Source organism: Delphinus delphis, chromosome 2 (genome assembly GCF_949987515.2).
Source record: "Delphinus delphis chromosome 2, mDelDel1.2, whole genome shotgun sequence".
NCBI classification, from domain to species: domain Eukaryota; kingdom Metazoa; phylum Chordata; class Mammalia; order Artiodactyla; family Delphinidae; genus Delphinus; species Delphinus delphis.
The window spans coordinates 103,588,444-103,615,303 of NC_082684.1; the positions used below are offsets into that span (position 1 = coordinate 103,588,444).

Genomic DNA, 26,860 nt, shown 5'->3' on the forward strand with positions numbered 1-26,860 from the left:
GTGCTCTTCCATGCCCTACTGAACAGTCTCCTACCTGGTATGTGGAGAATTTTTTCCCACATTTGGAAGAAAATGGAAGCCAAGCAGACTGTAAGGAAGAAGTTGAAAGTTCCTAACTCCCAAATTCCTCAGAGATTGACAGATAAGGGATTACTGGATGAAATGGGGTAAAACAACCTACTCTACAGCCAAAATAAGTATAATCATAAAAACAAAGAAATGTAAAGTCTTCCCACCTGAGGATTTTGGGACAAGAACAACTTAAAGAAGGGGGTGAATAATAAGTCCACTGTTCAGCTAAAAAATTAGGAGACCTTCACTTCCCCAGACTGTGTTATTAACATGAAGCAAATGTGTCAGCGAAGGAAAAGGAAAAGACATCTGTCTTTAAACTCCCCGCCACAATGAGCTCTCAGAGACAAAGCCAGTTTGAGTTGTTGACCATACAAATGAACTCACTACACCCCCTTCCCCACCACCCTCCAAGGTAGGACATTAGGTCATCTATTTTCAAAAATAAAAGATTAAAATTACATCTCTACCCAACACGGTAAGCCAAGATAAAAATCCACATGGATTTAAAAGTGACATATGTATGCATTTTGTTTGTGTAAGCAATACATACTAAACAAAAATGGAGTGTTTATCAGAGGAAAGGACAAGACTATTAACTTTTCTCTATATGCCATTGTTTTGCTTAATTCATTATGTTTTATCTCCCTAAATAAAAAGAGAGAAAAAATGAATTAAATTATATAATTTAATTGTTAAAGATGGTTGAGTTTAACAATCAGTTAGCAAAATTCCTGAAAATTTAACAATTGGCCCTTGTGAGCTGACCATTTCCCTTTTCTGTGTCCTGTAGGGCCTACTGTAGATTTTCTACACCTAAGCTTTCTAGAAATAACTTTTTGGAGCTTCCAGTTTATATGAGTTCCTGTAGAAACAGTCTATAACCTTCATGGTACCAAGGCTGACTCTGCTCTTACTTGCATGCCCACCCTGTACCCCCTGCAACTGACATCTCATGATGATGTGCAACTAACTCCAGTAAGGCAGGAGCTTGCTAGGTAGTCTTTTGAGCACCTCCCCCTCCCTCCACCCCCCACCTCACTGGAACCTCAGCCTGTAGTGATTTTAGCTAATTTCTAGAGCTATGTTGTTTATCATTTCCTTGAACTCTGAATAGAGGTCACCATACCACTGGGATGCTCTGTTTTACCTTCTTACGTAAGCTATTTTTGATCTATTTTGAAGAGTGATTTCACAAATGTTCTCTATTATACATCACCTTACAAAGGAAGTTAGCAAGGGGATGATGACAAGCACCAGGGCTAACTGTAGTGCTTTTCTACAGAGGAGGCACTTGTCAGTGAGCTAAGGAGCAAACACTGTGACATATATTTGGAGTTCAAGTTTCTTTTTTTTCCCCAATAGTGAAGAAAAAATATTGTGAAATGGGTATCACTTCCACTAAGGCTGTTTGGTTAAGATAAAATGCAAATTTTTTAAATCAAGGGGTTACCTATATCCTATAGTTTGTTGCAAATTTAATTTCTACTTTGCTCCAAAGGTGATTTAAGAGATTGTATTTTAATATCTAACTGGTGAGAATTATTTTGAGTAACTTTTTATTACTAATTTCAAGTTTTAGTTTATTTTATAGTATAACAGCCAGTGCAGTTTATATTTGAGGGACTTTATTAAGATTTTACTTGTGACCTGGAATCTGATTTTAAAATCTGACTTATACATAGAGTACAATGTTTTATGTATACCTAGTGAATGCAGCTTACATTCTAATGGGGGAACTAAATAAGCCCAGAAGGTTAGAGAAGTCATGACATTTTTCTCCCTCTCAAAGTGCCGGAGACACAAAAAGAAGCTTGATGCTGACTCCATTTTCTCTTTTTAGCGGGTATTCTGCTTTAAACTACCTGGATTTTCTGGACTATTTTCCTTATTCTTGAAATATTTCTAAGAGTCTTTCTCTCTCGCCCTGCCCCCCCATCCGTAACTACACCCATTACTCAGGGTGTCCTTTCACCATGAGGGCCCAAGTCCACAGAAAATTTTCTCCCGTTCTTTCTTTCTAGTGTAGACGCGCGCACACACACACACACACACACATACACACACACACACACACACACACACACACACACACTCGTATACACATCTATACTGAATTCTCTGTGTTTATTTTCCATGTTTCCAATCTTTTCACTCAGAATTTTAATCTTTTTCCTTTTTAATTCTATTAGAATTTCTTTAGCTTTCTTTTCATTCACTGATTCAGGTTTCTTCAGTACTGAATCTGTTCCTCACCACTTTGTTTTAAAATCCTAAAACCATGTTTTTAATTTCCAGTAATTTTTCCTCCTCTCAGATCATTTATTTTTTTATGACTATCAACTCCGGTTTTATCAATGCAATACCCTCGTAATCTTACTTTGGATAATTTATTTTTCTAAGTTTTCTCCAGGTCAGACGGTCCTATTTACTCTTGTCGCTCAAAGTGGTCTTTTTCTTTGGAAATGCCGTATCTTTCTATATGTCCGTTGGTGTCTTCTATGTTCACTCGAAGGGAGGAAGCGTCCATGTTAGTTTTCTGAGTGATAAACTGTGACAGTTAGTACACAGGTTTTCTGTTCTCATCTTGAGTCTTCACAAAATGAGGAGGGAGGAGTTTAGAGTTATTGAAAATTTCTTTGCCATCTTGGTGATGCAATTATCTCTATGGTTTAAGAAAGGGCCAGCAAGTAGAATCAAAGAAGAGGGTTTAACTTTTGTCTCAAATAATATCTTCCTCATGTCCTGAGTAATATAAGCAATAATACTGATTTAATAGGGGTGTATGGGTGTGTGTGTGTTTGTGCACAGGCATGCACAAATTATCTTTAATGTCTGTGGAACATTTTAAAAATGGATACTAGATCACAAGTAAAATCTCAATGAAGTCCCCAAAATATAAGCTGCACAGCTATTATTTGATTCTCTGATTCACCTAGACTTTTTCCATCCTAGTTTGCATGCCTACTGTGATTTTTAAAAAAGGAAAAAAAAGGATTATCTGTCATGAAAATTATTTAAAACATATTTCCACCTCCTTAGGTACTTAAGGAAAACTGACAGTTTTCTTTGCCCCCTCTTTTCTCCTTGGCTGCATCCACAGCTTTCCCTAAGCATATTACTTATTACCCACATCTCTGTAAATTATATATATTCATTGTAAAAAAGGAGAACAACAGAAGAATTGAGCTGCTAATTTCTAAGATTACTCCAAGCAGTAAAGTTTTCTTTTATAGAAAAGAAAGTTTAAAGTTTCATCATTCAAATGTAGCCTATCTAAAACACCTGGAAATGATTTCAAAGTCACTAGTCTAATAGGTATTACTTCCAACCTTACCATTACTGGCCTTTGAAATATAGAAGCTAAAAGCAGACTGACAGATCAAATACTATAGATAAAAGCATTCTGAAAAGCATACAGTGCTATAAAAACATATGGTGGTAGTATTAAAAATAGATTTGGACATGAAATCCCAAACTCATTCATTTCAATGATTCCCTTAAATCTTGACAAAGGCAGAAAATAGTGAGACTTTAATCCAGATCCAGTTCTGCACCTTACTGGGATCATTTCAGTCCAGTCAATTGTAATCAAATTACACTCCATCCATACATGATTAGAAACAAACTGAGAGGTTTTGGTCGAGTGCCACAGTTTTTCTCACAAAGCCATCATGCTCACTTTATTGGAGGACACTTGGAAATTACGTGATCAAATTTGAAAGTAACTTTTCAAGAGTTCCGTGTGGTCTTTCTGACAAGGAATAGCTTTATACTTGTGGCAAAGTTAAAATCTCTGGCTGTAACTAATTAGCTGGTGATAAAATAATCACAATGACAATGGACATGGAATACAAACCATAAAGAATCTTAGACTCTAACACATGCATGTTAACTGAATAAAATTTATGGCCTCACTCTCATCCATCCAGATACAGCCAAGAACATGGAAGAAAAGGATGGCTGAAGATACAACTAATAGGATTTTTTTTAAACATCTGTTGAGGCAAAGAAGGTTAGGCACACTGCATCTTAAAGTAACAAATACAATAAAACCAGGTGCAGAAATGTATGGAACCTACTAAAATAAATTAAATATAAGCAGATGTACCATTTTGTCCTTTAGGAATTACAAAAACTAGAATTACCCATAAATAATTACTAGTAATCATCATGCTTACTAAATAAGTGCTTTATGCTTAACTAAGTGCTTTAATAAACATTACCTTATTTGGGTTTCACAACACTATGGGCAGGAAGCCCCCACATGAATTGACAGGGGATTAACAATAGTAATGAATTTGAAAATGTGTCAGAAGACATTATGCACACTCATAGTGCAGTGCCTCTTGACACTGTGTGAGCAAGAGCCCGATACACATCTGCTGAACTGCACTAAACTAATAATATATTCAACAATAATTTTATAAGGCAAAGGAAAGAAGGAAAAAATGTGTGTGTGCGCGCGCGTGAGTGCACGCTGTATAAAGAAAAGCTATGGAAGGATACATGCTGGTTTGTTACCAATGATTATATCAGAGAAGCAGCTGCAGAAATGAAACTATTAATTTTTGACACTTCTATACTGTTTGGATTTTTACGATAAGCATGTATTACTTTTGAAGCCCAAATGAATGAGATAAAAATTAAAATGTACCAGCTAAATCTGCTAACAAAGGATGGATGTAACTTTTAAAACAGAAAACAATTCAAATTGTATATATCTTTTTAAATAAAAGAAAAAGAAAACACCGTAGGATTATGCTATGGTTTTTGGATCCTGAAAATTGAATAGTGAATTTTATGATCAAATAGAGGGGAAGAAAACACAGATTCACCAGTATTTATTGAGCACTAACCATCATATGCTAAGCAGTTACCTAATAACTTAGGACTCAGAGAATATTTGTACTCAATTTATCCACAGCCTTCCTTATTTACACCAATTAGATCGCCTTCCAGCTTTGCAGATAAGCAACTTTACACTCTGAATATAAATTCAAAGATTACTACACTTTCTAAATGTCAAAAGTTTTTAGTCACGAAAGTCTACAGCATTATTACATGTAAGCTCAGTTAAGTTGTCCATATTCTGCCTAAATTTGGAGGCATTTAGCTAGAGTAAAATTTGGCAAAGCCTTTAGAAAGACTCATTTTTTCTGGTGTTGTCAACTGCCTATCATGATAAAGTACACGGCATATTCTGCAACTCAAATTCTAAAAAAGGACATTCTTCCCTCTTCTGGCTCATAAATGGTTAACCGTTACTAAATACACCTAGCTTTCAAATTAAGAAGCCAAACTTATTCTTTAGAAATACACATGGCCCTGGACTTCCCTGGTGGCGCAGTGGTTAAGAATCCGCCTGCCAAAGCAGGGGACATAGTTTCAAGTCTTGGTGTGGGAAGATCCCACACGCCACGGAGCAACTAAGCCCGTGCGCCACAACTACTGAGCCTGCGCTCTAGAGCCCGCAAACCTCAACTACTGAGTCCACGTGCCACAACTACTGAAGCTCGTGTGCTCTACGCCCCATGTGCCGTAACTACTGAGCCCACGTGCTGCAACTACTGAAGCCCGCACGCTGCAACTACTGAAGCCTGCACGCCTAGAGTCTGTGCTCTGCAACAAGAGAAGCTACTGCAACGAGAAGCCCGCGCACTGCAACGAAGAGCAGCCCCCGCTCGTCCCAACGCAGCCAAAAATAAAATATAAATAAATAAATTTATTATAAATAAGTAAAAAAAAAGAATTCTTAAAAAAAAAAAAAAAGAAATACACACAGCCCGACCAACTGGATGTGCTCACAAAAATCTCTCCTGTGAATTCCTTGTGTGGCTCTCCACCTACTGTTCCACTGGGTCTCTTCCACCTAACTTGGAGCCCACTCTCCTAACTCTAGACACAGTGCTGTCGCCAACACTGCTGGTGGCCATGGTGGCTGAATTGAGCTGCTCTCTCTCTGCCTCGCACTGGAAAACTCCTTTGCCTTCATATTTAGCAGGAGTGTCATCTTCCAGAAAGGACTTTAATTGAAAAAGAGTTTACTGAAAACTTATTTGAGAGTCTCCAGGTAACAAAACAAGATAAATGGAATCTCTTCCAAAACTGGGTTTGGTCAGTGGTGCTGTGGGACTGACTGGACCCTCAGCCCCAGCTCAATCCCAGCTCCTTTACCTGAAGGACATTTATTCTCAGACGAGACGGAAATTCAGCCTTCCTTCTATCAGGCCAAACTGTTTTCTCAGATTCATTCCACAAGTATTTCTTGAGCACTCACTTAGTTCAAAGCACATTGCTGGATACTGCCAGAGATACAAGGATCAGGTATCATCCTCAAAGAACTTATAGTCTAAATTTTAAATTGGTTGGATACACAAGTAACATTTCAGTGTTGACTCTTTTAAAGGATGATTTGAAAAACATAAAGGGCAGCCATTAATAGAATTAAAAATAGGATATGCCTTCTAAAACATAAGAGTATCTAAAAATACAGGAAAATATAGTAAAATATGCACTAAAGCAGCATTAAAACCAAGCATAAAGGAAAACATTTAAGGACAAGGTATATCAGTCATAACTAGAGTGACAACAGAATTCATCATCCAAACTAGCATTTACAAAAGTGAAAGGGGCGCTATTAATAACTTCTCCAAGACAACAGGCATAAACCAGGATGTCCTGAGCAAGCCAGGTGGTGACTTCTCCCTAGTTATAAAAATAAACAGTTTGCTTTACTAAGAAAGGCGGATGGAGTTAATGGGTTCAAATGATCATCTTCCTTTCAAAATCTGAAAATCATGAAGCATACTGAAAAAAATGGAAAACAAAATAGGATACACAAAAATATTCTTTCTACGATTTTTGCAAAGAACAAAGCTACAGACTTGTTAACATTTTAAAATAAATTTAAATTTGGTCAAATATTGTGAGTTTTAGAAATATTTTTATATCATTTAAAGTGAATATATACAACTTATCTATAATTACACCAGTAAACTAACAGTTTCTACTTGTTTAGGCTTTTTATTTTTTAAAGACAATTCTATATTTTAACATAGGTTTCACATACTGGGTTCAGTTATAAACTTGCCTAACCTAATAAAGGGAATTGTTCTCCAAATTTATTACCAAAAAAAAAACACTTTGGATATACTAGACTTATGTAGAAAATTAGACTTTTACAGGCCAAATAAATCCAGAAAACAAAGTTACTCAAAAAAATGAAGATATCTTGTAAGACCTGAAGAGACCAATGTTACACTATTTCCAAACTCTTCTACAGCTATGAGATTTCAGGCTGTGAACAGCCCTAAGGTGTCCCACATCTGGGCAGATTAATACGCCTACAAATGAAAGACAAACAGCCATACTTACTCACATGACACCCAGCCTACTGTCTGCTCCAAGTTGTACATCTCTAAATTAATGCAGATCCTTGGGAGAAATTAATTCCTGGTGAATACACTGAATATCAGAGGCAACAAAGAAGCAAACCAGAAGCACAGGACCGGTGGTCACGTGCTGGAAATTCAAGTTCTTAGTACTCTGGTCTTCCATTCTCCCTTTCTGATCTGTAGTCCCTCAATTTTCCCATATACAATCTAAAAGCTAAATTGCCCGCAAACTAATGAATAATTGTAATAACAGCTCCTAGAACTTCCATAGACTCTCCTTTCCTCCTGCTCAAAATTCTATTCCATCTCTGTGCTCAGAAGGTGCAACACACCTTCTGTGTAGCACACAGCCATTTGTCTATTCACTTACACATGCACTGGAACACGTGTCCTAGTAAAGGGCACCCACTGTGTAACAGGTCTGGGCTCAACACCAGAGATGCCCAAAGAATGACGATCCTTGGCCCAGAAGCTTAGATACACCAACTGAAAACACAAACAATGTAATGGAATAAATGTTCTAAGAGAAATGTATCAAAAGAGGTATAGGAACCCGAAGGAAGGAGCCAGATGTAGCCTAGAGAAGGTGGGGAAGGCTTCAGAGAGGCTGCATCTGAACTGGGTCTTGAATCTGAGTTTATCAGGTAGTAAAGGGAAAAAGAACACTTGAAAAGAAACAACATGTGCTGAAACACAGAGGTATAAAAATCTTGATATATTCACTGTTGGTGGGAATGTAAATTGGTTCAGTCACTATGGAAAACATTACGGATGTTCCTTAAAAAACTAAAAATAGAACTACCGTATGATCCAGCAACCCCACTTCTGGGTATACATCCAAAACAAATGAAAACAGGATATTGAAGAGAAATCAGCACTCCCACGTTTATGGCAGCATTATTCACAATAGCCAAGATATGGGAACAACCTAAGTGTTTGTCAACAGATGAATGGATAAAGAAGTTGTCACACACACACACACACACACACACACACACACACACGGATATTATTCAGCCATGAGAAGAAGGAAATCTTGCCTTTTGCAACAGTATGAATGAACCTTAAGAGCATTACGCTCAGTCAGATAAGTCAGACAGAGAAAGACAAACACTGTATGATATCACTTATATGTAGTATATTAAAAAGCCAAACTCAGAGAAACAGAGAATAGAATGGTTACCAGGGGGAACTGGGGAGATGGTATTTAAAGGTACAAACTTGCACCTAGCAGATAAATAAGTCCTAGAGATCTAAACCACAGTATAGTGATTACAAACAACAAGACTGTATTATAAACTTCAAAGCTGCTAAGAGGCTAGATCTTAATTGCTCCCACCACAAAAAAGAAACGATAATTATGTGACATGACAGGGGTGTTAGCTGACACTACTGTGGTAATCATATTACAATATATAAATGTAGCAAATCCACATGTTGTACACCTTAAATGTAAAAAATGTTAAATGTCAATTATATCTGAAAATAAAATTTTTTAAAATCCTGATGTGTTCAGGAGTGGTGAGCAGTGAAGCACAGGATTTGAGGTGGGGGGAAGCAGACAGTGAAGACTCTATGAGGTATGGATACAAAACAAGCCTAGGCTCCCAGGTGTGTGACATCAGCAGTGAGGAAGTATGAGGGGGATGGAGAAGGGGGGTGTCTCACTATCTCACCTCTTTATGGTCTCTCTTTCCAAACTGGGTAAAACTGACAAAGTCTCACTGTTCACAACTTCTCTCTTCTCCCTTTTGAGAGGAGCCAAGCTATTTCTCCTCCTGTCCTTCCCAACAGTTTTCTTTACCCCGCTTATAAAATCAAAGACCTGGGTTCGAGTTTCAACTCTCACTGCCCAAGCTTAGAGGAGACCCAGTCTCTCTCTGAGTCTCAGACTCGCTTTTTACAGGAAGAAGAGACCGGACTACATGAACCATGAAACTCAAGGACTCAATAAGCAGAAATGCCAAAAATCATTATAGCATATTTTCATTTTAACAATCATAGAAAGTGAGGAGAATCAGTAGCAGACATATTCTAAATAATGTCAGCTACACAACGGTGCAGGACACAACATCTGCCTACTCGGGGATGGCTGGGTAGTGTGATTTGCTAGGCAAGTCAAAACCACCTCACAGTTTTCTCCTCTGCAAAATGAAGACAGGAAATTCACACTCAAGTTTGCAGTGAGACTTAAATAAGAAAACATAAACAAAAACAAGTCACTGGACACCTGGCATGCAATAGGTGCTAAGTAAATATTGGTTAAATCTAGTTTGATATATTATCTTTCAAGTACATTTATATATGTGCCATCTGTATTAGTATCAGTTAACAAAAAATATGCAAATACAATGACATTGGTTATGTAAACTGTTTAGAAAGTGAAATTATTATTTTAGAAAAATTGAAGGCTTCTAATTGCATGGGAGATCAGGATATTAGTGATATTTTATATGCTCCTTCATTGCCCACCAAGCAGCATACATTTTCATTGCAATGCTTTTTTCAACTAGAAACAACCCAAGGAGTCACAACTCAATTTCCAAGGTGAAGAGGAAACCAAATGGAAAAAAATATACAATGAAACAATGCCTTTAGCATTTGGAAGAGAGGTAGGAGGGGCAGGAGAAAGAAAGAAAGGGCCAAAATAAATTTAAATTACTGCTTTGAAATCATTCTTCATGTTCAAACAGCAAGCTAAACTAATTTCAATTTCTTTATCTTAATGATTCAGACATCTCAACCTCTGATAATAAAAGATGCCTGCCTGCAATGTTTGCAAGACTCTGGCCTGCACAAGAGGGTATATATAGTTCATAGTGCCTACACAGAAGAATCCTATTTGTGTTAACAAACTTCAGTCCAGCAAAGCACAAAACCTACTCAGCACTCATATGCCCTTCACCCAACAGCTTAATACTCTTTATAAATACAGAGGCACAGGCTACAAATTTTACACAGGGGCTCTGGCGCAGAGCACGGGCTCATGCACACGCTCACACACAGACACCCTAGTCTTTGTTCCTGTTTTCCAATACGATGAAAATCCGTGGGAAAGGCTGCCCCCTTGTGCTCATCTCAGTGCGGCCGTGGACCTTGCTAGAGCAGGAACAACTGTCCACAGATGCCTTTCAATATCCCCTGATGGCTTCAGAGAGCAAACTTATTAGCCCACTCGACCTCTGCCCAGAAATCTAGGCTGGTATAAATGATGATCATCGCTTGGGCTTTCAGAGAAAGTGGTACTGCTTCTGAGTTGGTTCAAGTCCAAGAAAACCATTCTGGACCTCTATTAAGGCACAGCCACGTGCAGCTGGTCCTTGTACATACAATCAGGATGAGAACCGCTTTTACAACGCTCCTGGTTGTTAGAAGAGACCTTTAGAGGGATGGAATTCCTATCTGTCAAATGGCCTCTGGACCTCTGGCTTTCTGAATGACACCTAGAGAAATCCACAGATAGGAGGAAGGGCAAAGAGGGTACTGAGAACAGCATAGCAACTAAAAGAGGTAGGAGAGCCCAAGACAGGAGCAATTAGGAAGGTTCCCGGAAAACCAACTAAGAGAGAAGGAAAGGCTTATCATAAGAGATCACCTGGGCTTCCCTGGTGGCGCAGTGGTTGAGAGTCCGCCTGCCAATGCAGGGGACACGGGTTCGTGACCCAGTCCGGGAAGATCCCACATGCCGCGGAGCGGCTGGGCCTGTGAGCCATGGCCGCTGAGCCTGCGCGTCTGGAGCTTGTGCTCCGCAACGGGAGAGGCCACAACAGTGAGAGGCCCGCGTACAGCAAAAAAAAAAAAAAAAAAAAAAAAAAAAGAGATCACCCGACTCAATCTTATTTTCTACGGATATGCTTTCAGGTCTCGAAGTTCCCACGAAAGTAGCCAACTTGCCAGAGGTCTCAGCTGGCATACCTAGTGCTTTTTCTCATGTAAGAGGCTACCTTATTGACTAGTATGGGGCCAAAAGTGTGAAGGACCTATAAATAATTTGGAAGAGTAAGTTTAAGCACCCAGCATAAGAAATCTAACCTACTGGATGATATAGAACCAAACATACAGTAGGCATGAAATCCATGTATGTGAGAGAATGACTAAGCTATAAAATTCAGCAAACAAAGGTTTGTCTTTTCAGAGCAAACAACAGTTCAAAAAAGAAAAAGAAAAAACTCCATCTTATTTTTTTTCTTTTAAGAGACTCTGGATCCTGAGAAAGGAAGGTTTATCAGAGATATTGATATCCCTTCCTCTCTTCCCCAAATCCCTCCACCCCCAAATCTCAAGTGAAATGTCCAAAGAAAGGTAAAAATTAGGGAAAGACTATGTCAACATAGGAAAAGGTCTCATCCAAATGCCAGAAAATCTGAAAAATGGAGCTAGATTAAAGGTCACCCAGGCATCCTAGAATTCATTTATACCACTAGGAGAGCAACTGGTCTCTCCACAAATTAAAAAATAAAAGAGATCCTGGACCTCATAAATACCCCAGAGTAAGAAGGACCAGGGCAGACGTCTTTATGTCAGGGAAGACCCTGGGGCACAAGCAGTAATTCTGGCTGCTTGCCAGCTGGCTCCATTTGCGACAGCCAGGCCCGGGGCCCACAACAAAAGAGCTTATATGAAAATGGAAAGGGCTTCTCCCCAAAACAGACTAGCATTGGTACAATTTAATGGTTTAAAATGATTCGGTATTAAAGTTAGGAGACCAGAACAACACAGAGCTGGGTTAAGTCGCAGCCCCTTCCTTAGCTCCCCCATCACTAGAAATGGCTTAATATGATAAGGATGTCAATCCTTCCCAAATGAACTTGTAAATTCACACACATAAAATTATTTCTTACTATAAAACACGTGTATATATGAATGTGTGTTTATGCCTGGACAGAAGTTTGGAAAAATACACATTACACTGCATATTCTAAACACCTACAGTGAATACCCCTGGGAAGGTAGTTCACCTAGTATTTTCTATATTTACTGAGCTTTACAGTGAAAGAAGGTGATCACAACTTACTTCTGTAAATGAAATGTCTCAACATAGATATTTAATCTACTGGAATTAAATAAAATGATCTCAAGTTCATATGGAAAAATAAGTGTCCAAGAAGAGCCAAAAAAATTATTAAAATGAAAAGTGATAAAACCAGATTAAGAAAGAATGACTGAAACCATCAAAACCAGACAATACAGACTGGCAAATACATCAGAATAGAAAATAGAGCCCAGAATCAGACTACTATAGTATTTGTAGGAATTTAACAGTGACAAAAGTAGTAGTAAAACTTGGGGGTGGGGGGAAGGCTTATTTAATAAACTGTGATGACACAACAGTTATGCATCTGGAAAAAAAAAAACTGGAATATTTGGCCTACGGGTAACCTGGTCCATGGCAGAGCTTGGCTGAGCACACGAGAGTTATGTAACATAAAACGGTCAAAGAACAACTCAAGAAAGAGTACAATTGCCAAAGTATGTGGTAGAGAATAAGAGGATTGAACAAAAAAAGAAAAAAAAAAAGAGGAAAAGTATCAGTGGAGCTTAAGTCCCTACAAATCACACCTCTGAGAATATGGTACAAAATAACAAGTGGGGATAGACAAGCTCTCTAGGCTATGAGGTGACTGAGTTCTGCCTTCCCTTGGGACCTCCCTTAGCTCAGGAGGCTAGAAAGGGAACTCAAATGGCTCCTGGGGGCAATTTTGGCCTTTACGAAGCCTAGAACAATGCTTTTCTCTTGACTGGACCAAGGCACACAGAAAAGAACAGAAAAAGACTCAATATCTCTGCTTCACCAACATCAAAAAGCCTTTTTCAGCCCAGAATACGCCCTCTGAATCTCCCAGAACACCTGGGATACACTGAGTGGAGAAAGAAGCAATTCGTTTCAGTGTCTACATGAGCCAAACGAAGAATTTCCAGTGATAACATCACCTTGCCGCTGGGGCCCCGGATGATCGTATCACATTAAAACATCACTATCCTGTTATCCTTAAATAAGAAATGCTCAGACCAAGCCAGGATTTTGCTCTCACCTACGAAATTCCAGAATATTTATGATGAAAAGCAAATGTGTTCGCTTCTAAAGAAATGTTTTCCACACTCTTCCTTTTGTACCTAGAACATTTTAAACTTTGAAGAAATAAATGATAAACCCCAAGTAGCTCTGGCTGCTCATGTGTTCTCTCACCTAAGCTCAGCGATCTTATTATTTGCTTAATTCATGCATTCATTCAACCAATATTCACTGAATGAAGTGTAGAGACTTACGAGGCCCGGTCCCCTTAAGGTATTTGCAGTCAGTCCCCCGCCCCCAAATTAGCTTGTGTGAAGTGTTAGGATGGTATAAGCTAAGTGCCCACCACTGAAGGAGAAAGGGACTTCCTTCCCTAATAGAAGGTGTACTGACTCTCTTCCCCACCCTATAAAACTGGAAAAAGGCCAAGTCCTTTTTAAAAGACCACCATATATTTTATTCCAGGGCAGAAAGTAGTTGCTTTCAGCTCCTACTGCTCTTAATACAATTCTAGAGGTCCAACTAAGGACTTACCTTACAAATGACAGCTTAAGAAAATTAATATATTTCCTTTTATTTTAAGAGAACAAATTATACTGCTATTTTGTGGTATGCTTTATATTTATTAATCACTATATTTTCAGAATAACATTTCAGAAGAATATATACCTATTTTTATAGTTAAAACCTTCTTGCAAAAAAAAAAAAAAAAAATCAAAAATCAAACCTTAACTCTGAATCTACCCCGAACAGCTCATGGCTTTGTTGACCAGGCACGTGATGCGGCCTCTCACGGAGTATCTGGGACACCATCACCCGTCTGCTTATGTCTTCGCTTTGTGTTCAAGCTTGTATACATGCTTCTCAATAGAAAATTCTCTACCTCCTCCAACTTGCAAGCCACCGCCTTCTGCCTCAGCCTCTCTCCTCCTCTAAAACATACACGTCTGGAGTCAGGCTCCGACCCAAATGGAATGGAGTTCTAGCATCCATGTTGGCAATTCAGAAGTTTCAAGAATTCACCCTTTCTGCCTTGCTTCTCCGGGAAACTGATTCCTTCTATCATCTCTACTTAGCTCAAGCTTTCTCTTGAAGAGGTTACCAGAAGTTTTGATTCTTTGTTAACTCTGAATAACTAAGGATGAGAGGGAGAGTTAGAGAAGTAGTTTCAGTAAGAGCCAAAGCATCTGATTTCTCTCTACCTACATTTTTTGGAGGACATTTTTCAGACAGACTTCATAAGAACAACAGAGTACTTTCCCCAGAATGTTTATGGCGGCCAACTTGAATTTTTCAATTAGATCAAAAGAGTTACGTTTAAATAAGTGACATGCTAAATTAGAAAAGTGTTCTTTAATCTTAACAATTATGTGCTTCACTTATGATTTATTTTCTTAACAAGTGTGACAACTGGCAGTCAATTAATTAATGATAATATTTCCCATGGAAATCAATGGTAATAACCATGCTGCTTAATTAACCTGTTGCCTTTTGATATTTTCTGAAACAAAATAAGAGGCATCATCCTGTTGCTTCCCATTATCCTCATCTGCAAGATGAAGTGAAAGATCACAGTAAGTACCTCGCCCAAAGCTACAAAGCTAAAGAGTTGCTCAGCTGGAATTTTAACCCAGAGTATCCTATTTCCAATCCATATACTTCATACTTCTCCACTCAATTCAACAGGATAAATTCTATAAAACAGCACCAATGGTGTCAAAGAAAGATATTAACACCGTCTTCCCTTCTGACTCAAAAAAAATAATAAATTAGATGATATTTCAGGTATAAAAAAGGTAAAAAGAAAAATAATACAGACAATATAGGCTCACTATTCACCTGACGAAAGAGAATATTACCAATAATTTTTACCCCTTCCAATCACATCCTCTCTCAAGGGAACTACTCTGTTGAACTTGCTGTTTATCTTTTCATGTATTTTTTTTATTATATATGTATCTGCTTCTAAACAATATACAATATTTACATGTTTTTAACCTTTACATAAATGGTTGACAACTGGCTTGTTTTTAAAATGCACTATTTTTGAGACTGACCCAAGTTGATATTTATAGTGTAGTTCATTTTCATCCATGTATAATATTCTACTTTATGACTGCACCATAATTTACTTATCCATTCTTCTGTCAATGGATAATTAGGTTGTTCCCCTCCCCCCATTTTTTTGCTATCGTAATTAGTGCTATTATGAAAATTCCTGTACATGTTTCCTTGTTTGCAAGATTTAAAAGTTTCTCTAAGATATAGTCCTAAAAGTGGAACTGCTGTGTCTTGCGGTCACCTATTCTTCAAAGTGGTGTACCAATTAACAATTTACATCAACAGTTTATAAATGTTTCCACTGCTCCATCCCTACAACACAGGATACTGCCAGATTTTAAGAATTCCACCATTCGAACTGTTATGAAACAGTATCTCATGATTTTAAAATACATGCATTTCCTTGATTACTTTCACATCTAATGGGTCTGCCACATTTTAGGTCATACTAGAAACATGTTTCTCCCTCCAACATCACACCTTCCTCTAAACCACATACTTCATCGTTTCTGAAAAGACCAAAAGAGATGTCGAACCTTCTTAATTACTGCCACCACTCAAAATCCATAGTTACTGTTATCACTCAGCTTCCTTCAAACTATCTTCATAGTCTTTGCAGAAATACCTTTCTTTTTGGAAAAATTTTTAAAAATTCCGTTTAACCATTTACCCTCTCCCCCAAGACTATAATAAATATCTTCATAGCCAAATCTTTGTGTACAATATTAATTATTTCCCTCTGAATCAATCCCTAAAGGTAGCACTTTTGGGTCAAAGGATATGATTATTTTTCAAGATATAATTATCTTTAAAACTCTTGATATACAATGCCAAGTTGTACTCCAATGGATGGTATCAATTTAGGGAGTATAAGAGAGTATCTTGACAGACAGTCGTCAGCTGGATAAAACCAAATTTGGCCTTGTCAACAAGACTATTGTGTGAATCATCAAGGACTGCTTCCCAAATTTCATTTAACCATTTACAGAAGTCAAATTATTTCCCCATTCTGTCATGCATTAAAATTCTAAGAAAAGAGGTCAAAGGTCTCACCATCAGCTTCTTAAACTTGACCTCTGCTTTATCCATTACCACCTACTCTTTCAGCTTCCTATATCTGACATTTGATCTGTCAGTGTCTTATGAGTTTAGCTAAATTCCAGGCTCTGGCCTCCCCAGTGCTGGCATGACCATTATACAAATAATTATTCAACTCACAAGTGTGATTCCAATATCACTTGAAATGGAATATGACCTGTAGTACGTTTACTATTATGTGTAAGTTCTAAATACAACTGTTCACTTTTTCAACTATTGTATCTGAAATAGGCTTGGTAGGGCCAAAAACAAATGGAAGTGAGGAAACTACAACAAGCCTATAAGCTGAGTTTATATGAGGTGGCTCAGTGACAGGTGAGCCTGCCCCCTCCCGGCCAACCAGGTCTCAGTGGTTATTTCCTCCACGTTTAGACCTGGGGCAGCTGCAAAATGTCTAACAATAGCCAATATACAGTCCCTCTATGACGGGCACTCGACTCAAGACAATCTTATATTTCCATGTCTGAGCAATACTCACTGGACTTCCCCATCTCCATGTCTTCCCAAAGCCTCACTGCAATCCCATTTATTTTAGTCAAGGTACAACCTGATGATCTGCTAGCAACTGCTCACTACGGTTTCTCCATGCATTATCACATCTTCAAAATCTTATTCCCTCCCAAGCCTTCTTTACTCTCACCAGCCGACCATGTTTTTTACACTGTTGAGTTGAGAGAGGTTATATTCTATATACCACTAACCATTTGAACATTTCACTGCATCCCTCATCTTTCCCCTTTCACTACCTCTTTTTCTCTCTGAAAAACAACTATTATCAAACTCTATTATACACACACACACACACACACACACACACACACACACACACTTTCCCTCTCTCTTTGCCTTGACCCAACCACTCCTTCAAACCATTAACCCATGTCGCACCTTTCTTCAACTGAAAAACTTCAGCAAAAACTGTTTCAATTACCTCTTCCTTTATTTCCTCTGACAAGCTGGTCTCTATTTTATAAGTGCCATTTAAGAGTAAAAGAGGACTATCATATTTGGAGATGGAAGGGAAAAAAAATTCCCATCACATAATCATTTATTCTCATATAATATCTAGAGTGGCAATAAGCTTACTAATAGTCAATTCTTAGGTTATGAAGCTGTATTAGTCTATCTATTCAAAAGAAGTTATGTAGTTTTAGCCAGTTACTCCAGTGAGTGAAAATGAGGATTCAACAGACAGATCTTAAAATAAGCATTTTACTAAAACATATGGTAACAATTCGATCTAGGTAACAGACAAGAGGGCTCCAGCTATTCCATAACCTGCTCAGCTGCCTTAAGGACTAAAGGGATCAACAGCTTGTCACATTTAAGTGCAACTGCAGTACACTGGTTGAAAAGTGTTGATATTAGAGTGTGTATAAAAATGTAACGATAAAAAGAATAATGCATATAAAACTAAAGAAATCCAGCCAAAGTTATAAGTAAGATTTAGGCTATAAATAGTTTCATTTGAAAAACAATGACCCAACTCTTTTGAATAAAAAAGGGACAATAACAATTGATAACATTATCAAATCAAAACTGACAACCAACCAGGTATAGTTGCTTTCATGGTGTTAATCAAATTTCTTAAGGGCCAGAAAATTCCTGTGTCATTTAAACTGTTCTGCAAAACAAGAAGCAATGAAAATATCCCCTAATTTGTTATTTCTTCATGCAGCTAGTAGAAAGCTGATATCTAAATTCCACAAATATAAAATATACAAAAAACTATAGATCAGGCAAACTTACAAATACTATAAACACTTTACAGAAAAACTACTAGCAAATTGAATTCACTGCTCTATTAACATATTGAAATATACCCATCAAATAGTTTATTCCAGGAATATAAAGCTGGTTTGATATTAGGAAACGTGTTAATGTGATTCACAATATAAGTGGGTCAAAAGAGAAAAACATGTACCACCTGAAAGGTGTGGAAAACACCACGTGATAAATCTCAATATCTATCCACATTTAAAAAATTAACCTAGTAAACAGAAACAGGAGGATACTTTATTTTCATCATAAAAACTATCCAGATCAAATCTCATAGAAACACTAAAATGTTTACAGGAATTCCTGTACTATAAAAGGAATAAGACACCACTCTTTTTTTTTTTTTTGCTGTACGCGGGCCTCTCACTGTTGTGGTCTCTCCCGTTGCGGAGCACAGGCTCCGGACACACAGGCTCAGCGGCCATGGCTCACGGGCCCAGCCGCTCCGCGGCATGTGGGATCTTCCCGGACCAGGGCATGAACCCGCGTCCCCTGCATTGGCAGGCGGACTCTCAACCACTGCGCCACCAGGGAAGCCCTAAGACACCACTCTTAAGCACTGTTCTAAGGGTTACAGCAAATATACTTAAACACAAGGGAAAAAGCTATAAATATTGTGAGAAGAGATTATTATCTCCAAGAGAAAAACATACAGGTTACAAAACAGGAGAGAAAGTGTGATTTTTTTTTTATTAAAAATATACTACTGAACTATACACTTAAAAATGGTTAAGAAGGTAAATGTTGTGTTATTACATTTTTATCACAATTTAAAAATATACATATACAGATTAAAAAAAAAAAGACTGGTGGTTATCCCTATGGTAAGAGATAATTCTTATTTAGCTTCCCTGAACTTTTCAAATATATCTCTATCATGACCCACATTATATTGAAAACCATCTTTTAAAAAGAACTTCTAAAAAACCATAACCCTTAGAATTCACATATAAGCCTTATGACCTCAAAATAAAAAAGACAAACTTATATAGTGAAGAAATAAAGAAAACACAGACAGAATTGATCATGAGAAAGACAGTCTACCAGATTGAAAGAATCAGACTTTTTATGTGCCCTGCCAAGATGATTTACAAGTGAACTATTTCAAAACTTTCAAAGAAACGATGATTATCACATTCTACAGAAATTTCTCTAGAATAACAATGTCCAAAATGGTAGCCACTAGCAACATGTGGTTACTGAGCACTTGACATGTGACTAGTGTATCTGAATGAAATAAACTTTTTTTTTTTTTTTTTTTTTTTTGTTGGTACGCGGAGCTCTCACTGTTGTGGCCTCTCGCCTCTCACTGTTGTGGCCTCTCCCGCTGCGGAGCACAGGCTCCGGACGCGCAGGCTCAGCGGTCATGGCTCACGGGCCCAGCCGCTCCGCGGCACGTGGGGTCTTCCCGGACCGGGGCACGAACCCGTGTCCCCTCCCAACCACTGTGCCACCAGGGAAGCCCCAAAGTAAACTTTTTTGAATGTTATCTGATTCTAATCTATTTAAATAATGGCATACGGCTAATGGTTACCAATTGAACAGTGCAGCTCTAGAGGGTAGAAAAGATGGAAGCTTCCCATTTTGGAACTACCATGACACCAAGAAAATAATGTCAATTTTATTAATAATACAAGAAAAGTCTGGATGAAATACTAGAAAATTGAATCTAACAGTGCATGGAGAAAATATGAAAATGTTCAAGTATTGTTTTTTCTAGAAACACAAGGACATCTTAATAACCAGGAAATAAATATAATTCATGATATCAATTATATAGCAAGGAGAAAAGTTCTATAACCTTGTCTTCAGAGGCTGAGAATGTATCAATAAAAATTAAGTATCTATTCCTGATTTTTAAAAAAACCCAAAACTTTCCTAGCATGATTAAGAGATATGAATCAATAGGTATCAGCAAACCTGAAACTAAAATACTAGAAATATCTTCATTAAAGTCAGGAAGTAACAAGATAGAACAGCAGCTATAACTATTATTTATCATACTTTTATAGGCAATAAAAATAAAAAGAAATAAGATACATAACTCTTAGGAAACAGGAGAACAAATTCATTACATCTGCAAAGAAAACTTACTAAAATCAGATGGAACTATTAATACTAAGAAATGCCTAGCAAGGCTGCTGGTTATTTATTGATTAAAACAGAGTCTTTCCAAGTGGAAATGTTGATGGTAAGGTATATTTAAAAGAAATTCACTAGTAAGTGAATTTAAAGTATTACAAATGTACTACAAAGGCTTAAGAGTCACAAACCGTTGAGCTTTCCCTTGAAATAATCAAATCAAATCTGCTAGTAAAACCCTTCAATGGCTTCTGCCTCTTCAGTCACCCCACATGACTAAGGAGAACACATATACTCTCTCCATTTAATCCACACTGATTTCCTATCAACCCAGCAACCAACCATGGCAAAACTAAAACCATTTCAGGAAAAGGCTAATTAATATTTATTATTTTCTTCATGTTGCAAAAAGAGCAATATCATGTTTCCTCTTAGAATATGCCCCTGAAATTTTTAAAGATTTAACCATATGGAAGAGATCTAAAAGTGTGTAAGAAAAGGCTAAAGATTTGGAATCCTAATTCAATTTCCCCTCACATTTTAATAGGAGCCTGTAGCAAACATTTATTTTTAGAGAAATTCTCAGTAGAGAACTGAACAAAAGACTATTGTGTGTTCAACACAGTAAGGTTTCTCTGGTCCCATCTATACCAACTTTTCAAACATCAGGTTGGAATTAAATGATTTTAAACTTTAAATTGACTATTTCCAGACCATAAAATCTAACCACACTTAGTCGGTGTAAGCATTCCAAGTGAGTTATAGCTGAGTTCAAGTGTGAAATCTGCATTTTTCAAGTGCCAATAAAGGAACTTTCCTTTAGACTTTGACTATACACACTGACTTGCTCAAGAATGCCATATAATGTTTTCATTTCCCTCTCCAACAAAAATTTTCATCTGCACCTGATAAATCTGACTTGGTATTGTTTCTGATGAAAAGCATATGGGTATTGGTCATATCACTCTACTATTTTCTTATTAAAATGAGAATTGTAACTTTTTATCTAAGTTAGGAAGAGTAAAAAAGAAGTTTACAGGCCTGCCTGATCACGATGAAAATCGCTATGTCTTAATTTGCAATATGTGCCCTACCACGGGCCTGCTAAAATACAAAAGGAAACAAGAAATTATCTATGATTAGTGGTGTGGTCATCTGAAAACATGTCCACAAATTCCTTGACATATCTCCCATCAAAGGTGGAGTTAGTGCCCTCTCTCTGATATGGACCAGTCTTAGCAACTCTCACTTCTTAATAAAAAGAAGGTGGCGGAAATGAGACTGAAGGCTTTAGAGGCTGGGTCATAAAAGTTGATACAGCTCCCTCCTGGCTCTCCCTATTGGGATGCTCACCTGCAGAACCCAGCCACCATGCTGTGAGGAAGCCAGGCGGCCACATGCTCCAGCCCCAGTTCCACTTCCAGAAAAGGTCCCAGCCGACAACCAGCATCAAACAGCAGACAAGTGAGTGAAAAGAGCCTTCACATAACTGTAGCGCCCAGGCTTTGAGCACTTCAACCGACACCATGTGGCACAGAGACAAGCTGTCCCACCAAACCATGTCCAAATTGCAGATTCATGAAAAATTTACAAGTGCCTTTGTTTTAAACCACTAGGCTTTGGGTGGTTTATTATGCAGCAACAGATAATTGGAACATGTAGATTAATTCAACCACCTTCAGCCACTCAACTTATTCTTTCCATTCACCCCCTGCCCAACCCCTGCCACAGGAAGACAAACCTGTTTTAAGTAAACAACAACAGTGCTGACATAGAAACTTGAGAGCTAGAATCCCAGCATGTGTTACCCCTGTTGGCAATTAGCTTTCTCTTGTTCTGTTTGCTGCTCACCTCTTAACATACCAGAATTCTTGGCCTTTTCCTCTGTCCTGCCTTAAACTTACTCCTAGCTTTGAAAGGTTGCTTTTATTAAACACCTGGCTTATGAAACTGCTACTACTGCTACATATGCTCCAGTTTTTTAATCAATAAACAAGTGAAATTTGCCTTACAAAAGGTAATTCTGACTCTCAGGCTAGCAACTAGTTCAAGATGTTCTGATAGAGCTATTGAAATGGGTTCTCAACCCAACCAAGTAACCATATCAAAAATGTACTGTTCCTTCTAAGAAATACTAGGAAGGGAAATATCCTAATAACTAAAATAAGATTTTTCTCTAAAAAACACAAGTCTGAAAAGTTAAAGCCTGAGGGAACCCTGGAGATAATCTAGTTCAGGACTTTTTCAACCAGTGGTATACTGACGTAAACCAGGGAAGATTTTCATGACAAAAGTACTAAGAATTTGTATCTTACTCCATGCTCACTGAAATGTCAACCTGCCATAATATAATGGCAATTTTAAACTTGAATTTTGTTTGTACTTTATTTTTACATTTGTATGCATGTATTTTACAAACAAGATGTACAAAATATGATTTTGTTTACATTTTACAGCTACAGCAATAAAATGTATCCATACGATGCTATTTAATGTTCTGTCCTTAAAGTTTAGAATATGTGATACATATAACAAAAGCCCTGGGAGTCCATAAATAGTCTTCTAAGAAAAAGAAATTAAAGTAGCTGTTCTATTTTTACTATTAGAAATGTTGGTAAAAATTACTCTAGTCCAAATCACGTGGCAAAACTGAGGACCAGAAAGGTTATACAGTTGGCCTGAGGCCATATAACTAGTTAGTGGCAAAACTATGACCAGAATTTTGGTATACTCATGTTCTCTAGTCAGGCATGGGGCTCCATTAGATTTGGATTAATAGAAGGAAAACAATTACTATCTGCTTCAATTTAGAAGGTAAGTCAAAGTGGTTGGCTGGATTCCAACCCCTTCAATGTTACATTTATAATCATTCTGGAAGACTATCTTCCTCCTTAATGTAAAGAAACAGAACCTTAATGAAGGGGCCTCAGGCAACACCAGGGCAATGTGGAGGAAATGTGGCTGACAGTATGGACTGGCTATTCAAAAGCCATTCACAACCCCAATATCCCTTGCCTTAATTGTAGAGACTATAAGAGACTCAATCCTTGGCCTCCACTGCAGCTAGGGGTGATCATATGACAAAATTACAAAGAAATGAGGATATATACATTGGTCACTAAGAGGGCATTTCTTCCCAAATAAAAACATCAGTGCTATGAGAAGGCCTTTGGCCCTTGTGCCCTCTTCCTGCCAGGAATGTTGATGTGATTCCTGGAGATGCAGGAGCCATCTTGGTTCCATGGGGACAAAAGCCACACGCTGAGGATTGCAAACAGGCAAAGACAAGGAACCTGGCTCCCTGATGACATAGGAGAACCAACCCATCAGCCCTCAACTCTCTGTCCTCTATCTTAAACCTCCTACTGAGTGAAGTTTAAGACTATGCAGTTGGTTTTTTGGTTACCTGAAGCTTACAATCCTAATTCTTAAACAAAATAAATCTGGCTTTTCTCCTTAATCCATTTTGTCCCAAAGTTGGGTGTCCGTCTATGTTATTTTTTTATCACTGAATTTGGTAAATGAATGTTTAATCACCTCCACCACCCTAGCTCGTAGCACCACCCCAAAATGTTTTTTTTTTTTTTTTTGCGGTACGCGGGCCTCTCACTGTTGTGGCCTCTCCCGTTGCGGAGCACAGGCCCCGGACACGCAGGCTCAGCAGCCATGGCTCACGGGCCCAGCCGCTCTGCGGCATGTGGGATCTTCCCGGACCGGGGCACGAAGCCGTGTCCCCTGCATTGGCAGGCGGACTCTCAACCACTGCGCCACCAGGGAAGCCCCTCAAAATGTTTTAAAAGATCAGTAAAAGAGAATGAGGCATGTCTCTTTTCTCCAAGACGAAGACAGTTTTAACTTGTAGTAGGTCTCCTGTAGCAGATGGCAGCGTTAAGGGCTGCCTTAGGAGGCAGATGAAAGAGAGATGGTTTCCCTACTTATAACCTAGCTGACCTCAGTCCTGAACAGCATATGGAAATCTAGAAACAGAAAGAAGGAAACCAGAACTATTGCATGTCAAGTTCCTAATCTCTACTGGGGAAAGAGCACAAACAATGAGCCTTAACTGGAGGGGATATTATAAAAGCCATTCACTCAACCCTTTATTCAATACCTTTTCTTTCACTTGAACATTGTGTTAAGACATCTTCCACCTCACCTTCCATTTAAGAAACAAAATTAATTGAATCAAGAGAAATACAGTAATCCCAAGGAAGGCTTATAAACAAAACTAGGGTGTTTTCCATTCATCTTCCCATGTCCTTCCTGATAAAATATTTTTCTGGCTACGGAAGCTCATAAAGTTATATCAATTGTTAAGGTTCAATAGCATTTTCCAAAGGGGTGAAAAGAATGGGTAATACTGATGAGAAGCTAGGAATTCTACTAATTGCATACCAAAAGCACAAAACAACAACAGAAAAGGAATGAAAAAACTTAAGAAAGAATGTGTCTCAGCAAGGGAGCGTCAGAATGCTTTGGCATATTTCCTGGACTGAAGTGGACAAAATCCAGCTGTTCTGGACCAGTAGTCTAGATCATTTCTCTAAAACATAAAAAGAATCCCCAGCCCAAGCAATCACCCAATAAATAGCTCTATAGCTGACAAGGACCCTAAGGGTTCAGAATGGGATACAACATTCCACAACACACTCAGGTTCCTGTGATGATCCAAGGGACATTCCTTAGGCTAAGTCTTTAGGATTGCACTAAGGACCTTAAAATGTGAATTCTGCACACAAAGAGCAGAAGCCAAGCAAGTAATAAACATTATGGAGATAAGGAGGAGTACTTATGGATATATAACATAAAGCAACATTCAATGGATAAAAAATATTGCGAGAAAATAGACCTCTACATCAGAATAGTTTCCGATAATTTAGAACCAGAAGTGTCTTGTTCATCTAGACTGACTTTAATGTGAGCAGGAATTCTCCTTCTTGCTCCCAAGCAAATAGAACCCCAGCTTAGGACAGAGCATTCACAGATTACTTTTTTTAAAGTAGAACTACCATAATTTACAGCAAGCTATTGTTATGCATGCTAATTACTCAAATGCACTAAGTTAAAGCCTAAGGGCACCGGACAAAAATAAACAAACCAAAAACGAGGTCAAAGCCATTTCCTTTGAAGACTTCACTTAGTTTGTATGACAGGTAATCTCTCGGAATGGACTACAGATATAATACATAGCACCACCCTACCTAGCACATTTCCTGGAGGTACCTTCTCTAGATCTTCCAGTTCCCTTCCCATCAGAAGATACAGGTTTTCCAGGGTACAGCATGCCATGTGGGGGACCGGGGGAAGGTCATCTAATGGAGCTGAGAAGCCTAATGGCACCTAGGCAAAAAAGTAAAATAAATAAAGGAAGATAACTTAGAAGGCATCAAATAAAAAGATTAGTTAATACCTACAAAGTTACTTTATTCAAAAGTAAGATATAGTGCAGTCATATTGCATGTAAACCTGAAACATGTAAATCTGAAACGGCATGATACAAAAATAAGTCTCAGTTTATGAATAAATTCTGAAATAGTGAAACCTCTCAAATATTCAAAAATTGTCAAGAATTCCACATAATCATAAGCTTTACGGCTAAGTAATATAAATTCTGTTGTGACCTGGTAGCACCACATTAACTAACAAACAAAAATCCCCATAGCCCTTTGCTAGTATTTACATGAACCATGTCAAACACCAGTTCTGGTGACCACTATGCTATTATTTCAACGCTCATTATTACTATTACCACTTAAAATCGTAATAATATTATTATAATGTCATGTCAATTATAATCTTATTATAATATCCTTTAAGCATTCAACAAGGGCTGGTGGTAATGCTGAGCAAGATGAAAATGAGTAACTCTGGAAGAGCAGTTAGACGTAATAGACATGCCATGTAATGGCCAAACAACTGCTATTGATATTATATCCTACACCGTTCATCTGGAAGAGAGCATGCTGTGAAATATTAGGGACTCATGAGAAGACACAGCACACTCACATGCAAAGATATGCTACAGGGGTAAGAGATTGATGAATTCCCCCTACATCACAGTTATTCTTATGGAGATACTGTCTCAAATTATTCAAGATATTGTCTCGAATTATTCAGTGATCTCCATATAAATGCAAGTGCCCTGAAAGCATTTCAACCAAGGAACCAACTTATCTTTGATACCGAAAGGCCCAAGGCACTGTGCCAGTGCCAGGAGGAGAATAAAACGTCCGAGACATAACATATACAAAGATAATTACCACTGCAAACCTAGAGTGAGTGACACAAAAGCAGTACAGGCAAGTAAATTCATGAAATCTCAGAGGAGAGGGAGAAGATAATGTGTTAGGGTAGACCT

At 38.0% G+C, this 26,860-nt stretch overlaps 1 protein-coding gene across 2 annotated transcripts in view; it reads right to left on the bottom strand.

Annotated features, from left to right (window-relative positions):
* EFL1 (elongation factor like GTPase 1) overlaps window positions 1-26,860 on the bottom strand; it is a 136,859-nt gene that overhangs the window by 60,200 nt on the left and 49,799 nt on the right. For both annotated transcript variants that reach the window (XM_060005337.1, XM_060005338.1), the window contains exon 15: window positions 25,704-25,842. In XM_060005337.1, coding sequence (XP_059861320.1) covers window positions 25,704-25,842 — 139 coding nt within the window. The remainder of the gene's footprint in view (window positions 1-25,703; window positions 25,843-26,860) is intronic.